This window comes from Oryctolagus cuniculus, chromosome 5 (assembly GCF_051225735.1).
Source record: "Oryctolagus cuniculus isolate XC-2025 breed Fujian yellow rabbit chromosome 5, ASM5122573v1, whole genome shotgun sequence".
Taxonomy (NCBI): domain Eukaryota; kingdom Metazoa; phylum Chordata; class Mammalia; order Lagomorpha; family Leporidae; genus Oryctolagus; species Oryctolagus cuniculus.
This window is the reverse complement of record NC_142871.1, coordinates 47,623,400-47,630,703: the sequence shown is the minus strand read 5'-3', so window position 1 is coordinate 47,630,703 and position 7,304 is coordinate 47,623,400. Positions and strand designations below refer to the sequence as shown.

General features: G+C 42.4%; 1 protein-coding gene across 2 annotated transcripts in view; it reads left to right on the top strand.

Moving 5' to 3' along the window:
• Positions 1 to 3,143: 3,143 nt before the first annotated feature.
• HSF2 (heat shock transcription factor 2) overlaps positions 3,144 to 7,304 on the top strand; it is a 38,976-nt gene continuing 34,815 nt past the window's right edge. Inside the window, exon 1 of one of the 2 annotated variants that reach the window (XM_002714792.6) lies at positions 3,144 to 3,431. In XM_002714792.6, the coding sequence (XP_002714838.1) occupies positions 3,339 to 3,431 (93 nt within the window). In that variant the 5' untranslated portion in view covers positions 3,144 to 3,338. The remainder of the gene's footprint in view (positions 3,432 to 7,304) is intronic. The other variant, XM_002714793.6, reaches the window with a different exon arrangement.

Below are 7,304 nucleotides of genomic sequence, written 5' to 3'. Positions count from 1 at the left end.
TCTCTTGCATTTAAAAAGGTTACAATAATTGAGGCAATAAGTTGTAAGGGTTTCCATATTATTAGGTACAGTTATTTGTTCATCAAGGGCTTTTAAAAATTGAAATTGTTCATTTAACAAACCTTTATTGAGTAGTTCATATGTTATTAACACTGTATTAGGTGCCAAGGATACAAGGATGAATAATGAAAGCAATTTGCCAGTCAACTAAGGTTGCTGAGAAATAAATGAGCAAATGCAATGTAGCAAATATTATGAAACACTAGTTCCACAAGCTAGGAGAGCAAAGCGAAGGAACATCTAATCCAGATTTGGGATAACAGAAGACTAGATGTATAGTTAATACTTATTTGTGCCAGCGCCGCGGCTCACTAGGCTAATCCTCTGCCCTGTGGCACCGGCACACCGGGTTCTAGTCCCGGTCGGGGCGCCGGATTCTGTCCCGGTTGCCCCTCTTCCAGGCCAGCTCTCTACTGTGGCCAGGGAGTGCAGTGGAGGATGGCCCAAGTGCTTGGGCCCTGCACCCCATGGGAGACCAGGAGAAGCACCTGGCTCCTGCCATCGGATCAGCGTGGTGCGCCGGCTGCAGCGCGCCGGCCGCGGTGGCCATTGGAGGGTGAACCAACGGCAAAGGAAGACCTTTCTCTCTGTCTCTCTCTCACTGTCCACTCTGCCTGTCAAAAAAAAAAAAAAATCCTTATTTGTTCACATATTGATTAATTCAACAAATACTGACAACTGAAGCACTGTGATAGCTCCTATAGATAAATGAATACAAATTTGACATAGTCTTTGTGTCAAGGAAGTTTCATAGTATAGTATAACAAAATTCATGTAAATAAGTGATAAGTGCCATTCTAAATGTTACCAAGGAAGGTTTCACAAGACATGACTTCTATTTGGACTTGTACCCAACTTTGAAGTTTAAAGAGGAACTAGGGGATAATGAGGAAAAGAGAGGGCTCTCCAGGCAGAGGCAACAGTTTGTGGAAATATACAACGTGAAGGAACATGAACAGTAACTACAGTAAGCATACCAAGAGTGGCAAAGTGTAAGCTGTTTGCAAAGAATGGTAGAAAATGACTGGAATGATATGTGACATTAGATCATTGAAAATCTTTTATGCCATTTTATGGGGTTTCAACTTATTCTATACATTAACTGGTTTTAAGCCAGGGAATGACCTTTTAGACTTGTTCTGGAAAGAAATTTGCAAAGAATGTGAAGGTGTTAGGGGCCAGCGCTGTGGTGCAGTGGGTAAAAACCCTGGCCATGAAGCGCCGGCATTCCATATGGGTGTCGGTTCTAGTTCAGGCTGCTCCTCTTCCAATCCAGCTCTCTGCTATCGCCTGTGAAAGCAGTGGAGGATGGCCCAAGTCCTTGGGCCCCTGCACCTGGGTGGGAGACCCAGAGGAAGCTCCTGGCTCTGGATTGGGGCAGCTCTGTACATTGCAGTTATCTGGGGAGTGAACCAGTGGATGGAAGACTTCTCTGTCTCTACCTCTCTCTGTAACTCTTTGAAATAAATAAAATAAATCATCAAAAAAAAAAAAAAAGGAAGAATGTGAAGGTGTGCTGGAGGAAAAAGCAATACTGTACTCTATGAAGTTACCAAAGATTTTCACTTACATTTTATATATGAGGAACTAGGATGGAAAGTGTTGGTGGTTTATCTAAGATACCCCATGTCATTCCAAATGTGAAGAAAATCAACACCTTGCCCAGATAGAAATGTAGGTAGTAACAGCTATGCATTTTATCTTTAGCATCAGTCTTCCTGTTCTTGAAAATAATCTTAGAAAAGCTAATTCTGCATGCACTGTTGAATCTGGCTATTTTTGCATAATTGATTGGATATATTTGGAACAATTGACATCCAACAATGATTTGAAACATATTCAGCTGGTTGCTGTGAAGATTAAATGAGTTTACAAACATTAGTTGCTGTATCACATATATCCCTCTCTCTATCTTCAGCAAAAAGCCTAATGCTGAACATAATGGCTCTATTCAATATTTTCACATTAGAATTTCTGTATATTCTATTTATTAATGTATTATTTTACATAGATCCAGGAAATAAACCAATCCTAGGCTGAATTTTGCATAAAATTGTCATTTCCAGCTTGTGTACATATTTTTATTTTAATATTTTTATTTACTATGCATGCAAATGTCCATGGTCTGCACTAAGATCTACTCACTCGTTGTCTAATATTTCCCCACTATATCAATCTATCTAAGCAAATAAGAATACATTTGTAAAGTACATCCAAGAAAAATTTTTTTGCAGAAACGCTTTTAGTCCAGAAGTTAAGATGCCGGTGTTCCACATTAGAGTTCCTGGATTCTAAACCCAGCTACGGCCCCTGATTCCAGTTTCCTGCTAACGCAGATACTGGGAGACAGCAATGAGAGCTCAAGTAATTGAGTGCTTGCCACCAACAGAAGACCTACCGAGTTCGAGCTACGGCTTTTCTGTCCTGGCCAATGCAGGCATCTGGGAGTGAACCAGAGGACTGAAGCCCTCTCTGCCTCTCATTATTAAAGAATCTCAAAACGAACAGTTATTTAAAATAGTATAAATAGAATAATTCTTTTTATGCTGGGCATATAGTAGGCACTTGCTGGGCGAATTAGCAACGTGATTACAGTTCCTGGCTTTAAAATAATACATATTCATTAATGAGTTATCTAAACTGTTCTTTTTGATGAAACAGGCTATTTTCGTTAAGTTTCATTTCAGGGCCTACCATATCACGCCTGAGGGCTGCTCTCTCCTTCCCCGCCCCACGAATTATTTCTTCCGCTACACTGGCGTAAACCACACCTTGTCTTCCAAACCTATGACTCAAAAGCCTCCAAAGACTTCTGTAGCCTCCAGCCACAACCTACCAAACCGAAGCTACCTCCACGTGAAACAACCAAACACTGCCTTCCGAGCCCTAACTCCGATACAGCGAAGGCTCCCGTATAAAAGGCGAATAAGAAGGCAGCGCCCCCTTTTGCTCCCACCCCTCCAAGACTCGGCACCCAATCACCTTTCAGTGTGGTGCGGCTGGCGTCTGGGATTGGCCAGGAACTGGACCAGCGCGCGCCCGGTGCGGCAGGCGGAGCACAGGGAGCCCTGTCCGTCACGTGCGGCCGCCCGGCTTCCCGGCTTCGCAGCGCGCCTGGCGGGGGTTGGGGGGGCGGGGCCCGACAGCTGCTGCGCCTGCGTTGTGGGCGTTCTCCGGGAGCAGCTGCCGTCGCCGCCGCCACCGTCGCCACCGTCGCCGCCGCCTTTGCTACCGCTGCGTTCGGGTGTAGAATTTGGAATCCCTGCACCTCGTTAACAATGAAGCAGAGTTCGAACGTGCCGGCTTTTCTCAGCAAGCTGTGGACGCTTGTGGAGGAAACCCACACTAACGAGTTCATCACCTGGAGCCAGGTAGGGTCGGGGCACGGCGGCCTCCGAACCCCTGAACTAACCGTCTCTCCCCTGTCGCTCTCTGCCGCGGGATTGTCTCTCGCGGCCTGCGGCTGGGTGCTCTCGGCCGGGCGCGCGGGTGGCGGTGTGACGCGGGGCCTTGGCGTTCGGCCTCGCCGGGGACCCCCTGTATTGTTCGCGCGGGGAGCCGCGGGGGCCGGGCCGGCGCCGCGCGTCTCAGGCCGCGGTGGGGGAGGGGCGGCGCGCGGGGCGGCGCGGCGCAGGCGGCCCCGTAACGGTCCGGCCCGGTCAGCGTTCGGAACCAGCCCGGCAGAGCCAGGCAGTCGACGAGCGGCGGGCGCGGAAGCCACGTTATTGCACACTCATTCTCCGCGCGGGGAACGAATCGGGAGGGGAGCGGGAGCCCCGGGCCGGTGTCGTCCACGCGGGGGTTTGTTGGAGGAAATCTTTACCCTGGTGACCCGATTCTACACACGGGCGCGCGCTGCACACACGCACTCAGCTTTGTATCTGGGATTTTTGATGAGGAGGGCAATCAGGGAAGTGGGCATGTGTTCAAACGCATGTTAGTTTATCCGTAGGTTTTTAAAAATATTACGTAGAAAATGACAGACTAGGCTTTGGAGATTGTGAGCCATTTATATAAATGGATTTTTATGATCATTGTGTTAAAAGTGCTAATAGACAGGTGTTCGGTAGCTTAGTAGCTAAAATGAATCACTGAATTTCACTAGTTACCAGCGAGTGGTATATAGATGCTCTGATTGCTGGTTTGATCCCAACTCTGCTTCTAAATAAAGGTGACCTTAGTTGAGCCCCTGATCTTGTCTTGCCTAAGTTTCATCGTCAAAACGTCCATAGGTTGCCTAGGTGACCTCAGGATTCCCTCCTACTTCCAATTACAAAGATTCTAAGAATGATTATATCTTATAATGCGTTTGCATTGATACTTCTAGGCTGTTGGAATAATTTTTTTTTTTAAAGGGACTGGGTTCTTTTATTGTGGAGGAGTCCTTGGTGGTGGTGGTGGGGGTATTTTCATCTATGGAGTTCTTGAGAAGTGAAAACTACCTGCATAATGCTTGGCACCTGTTAAGTGCTGAGTAAATGTTATCTACCCTCCTCCCTTTGATTTCTCTCCTTTTCCTGTTACAAGGAACTTTCAGTTTTATGTCTTAACAGGGAGCACAATATTGAGTACATGAAGTTTTGATGGCTTTTAACACTGTATATTGTCATTTGTTCATTCTTTTTTAACTTTAAAGTCTTAATTTTCATGTGATCAGTGTTATCAAGTGGGTTATCTTTTTACTCAGACATAACCTCACCCCCCAGCTATGTGTGTATTGAGTTGATGAGTTCTGTACAGTTGATCAAAGAAAGGTGAAAATAAGGGAGCCAGCCACTAGCTTGTCCTTAAAATAAACAGATGTCTCATGCTTTTCATCACTCAGAAGGATTAAAACTTGACAAGGATGGATCGGCACAGACTTACTCAGCCACGTATTCATGTTAGAGATTGACTAAGAGTCTCTCCTCACTCCAGCTGACTTTATCAAACCTTTTTAGCCTGGATGGATCATCTTGTTTTTATTGACTAGAAATGGTCCTTAGATATATTGATAATTGGTTTTGATGTCAATGATAGATCCCATGAATTCTAGTAGCCAAAATATTTGATCAATAATCCTACTTTCTGGGCAGTATCAAGTACAGGGCATTTTATACCAATCTGCATTATTTTATGAATTGTAAGCCAAACAAGTTATTCCTTTCTCACCCCATTGTTAAGTCTAATCATATGTTTTAAACTACCCATTTTCTAATATGCCAACAGGACAATCAAAATGTAAAACTCAGGTCAGTATGCCAGAGATACAGATGTTTAATAAATGTTTAATGAATCAGTGAAATCCCTGGAAAATACAGTGGGGGTAGTAGGAATGATAAAAGTAAGATTGTTTTTGAAAAAAATGTTAGAGATCATCTAGTTTTAGTCTCATCCTTGTATAGATAAGGATTTGAGAGTTGGACAGGATAGGTTACTAGTCCTTAATTACTAGCCAAGATTGTATAAGGGACTCTGACATAGATTTCTCAGCTTCTAAGTCAGTCTCACACCTTAAGCATTAAACTTAACACAGCTTGGCACCATGTTTAGTTTTACACCAAGATGTTGCCCTCCACAAGTTGGAATAGTTCTGGGGCCAGGCCTAGGTGGTTATAGCAACTGTCTTGCTTTTGCTCTTCCACAGATTTTTCTGGAAGCAGTGCAAGGTAAAACTTTAATTAAACAAGGATGTTAGGTGGAAAAAGAATAAGTTACTCTCAGGTTTTAAAAGTTGCTATTTATGGTTGTTTCTGGTTTTCTTCAAACTTGTTGTGAACTTCTGTTGAGGTAATTTAGTATTATCTGAGTGAAAATCGTATTAAGACCTTTTAGAAGAAGCAGATGTTTTGGGAACCAGTTTTTTATGCATTTTTTTAACTGGTAGAAAATAATTTATTCCTCTAGCTTGAGTATAAAGCAAGGGAAGAAAAACTCTTACCAGATACATTTTGGAAAGCTTGGTTTAATATTCCTAAAACTTATATGACTATAGTTTTCCATGAAACTTGTCATATGCCAAAATTGAAAAGTGAAACATCTTCATTCTCATAATTAGATACTCTGATCAAATTTATTTTAAAGGTGTTATTGACTATAAAATTGTCCTTAGAGCCATTGTCTTTAGAAAATATTGTACATGTTACATTTCAAATTTTTCTATATTCAACCACAAAACAAAACAACAAGCTTTATGCCTTCCCTCTCCCATTTGAAAAAAATCCCGATAATTTCAACATTTTATATAGTTACTGTTGACTCTGGTAGGCAATACATTGCCAGAATCAAGGACAGAAATGGTACTGTCAGAGAACCTAATAGCCTAAAGCAGTTTTAAATGTAACAAGGGCCTAAAGAGATGACACATGTTTAGCTTGGAAGCAACTGGGGAAACTTGATACTCAGAGACAAGAGGTTGTGGAGGTTAAATGGAAGTTCTTGCCATTGATGGTGAAGAACATTCTTTACTGTTAGTGAAAATTTAGTGTATTTTGATGTGAATTACTATAATAAAAGAAGGAAGAGCTGAAAGGTCATTGTTTTGTTATGTTGTTACCCTTGTCTATTCTTCAGATTATTTAAGACGACCAAGTGATTTCCACCAAATACCTCATATCCATCTGTCCCCATTTTTTTGTGTGTGTGTGTGCCCTGTGGCATTCTCTACTTTCTTTCCCTCCCAAGTCAGCAGAGATGAATCAGGAAGAGGGAGAGGTAGCAAAAGCAGAGTTTCCCCAGTGTTTTCTAGCTGTTTTGGATGAATTTGAGTGGTAGTCTCTTAGATTTACCAGTGCAGTAGTGCTGTTTTGAATATCACAGGAACCACTGTATTATTTCCATATCCCCAAATGAAAGCAAGAATAAGTATGTTCAAATAGGAATAAAATACAGTAGAGATGTATCTGTAGAAAGGTTGAAAGACTGACTTAGTTTATTTATGTACATAAGAGAATGAACTGAAAACTAAGAAGGACTGGTTGGTGGTGAACTTCTATAAGAAGTTATAGATTGATTATTGAAGTTTCTATTCTGAAAGTATTTTAAAGTAATGTGGCTGAAATTAGATTATTAGTAAGAATATTTTGAGATTAACTTGGGCAATAGCAACCATTATTACTCTTTGGTAGCTTGCAAACATTTATGGGTAAGGTTTAAGGAGAAGGTGGGTAGCTATCTCCTACCCCACTCAGTAGTGGCTTTCTGTCCCTTGTCAAATGTTTAGAGAGAAGGGGATGTTGTGTGTTACATTCCTTAAGCCTCTAGGA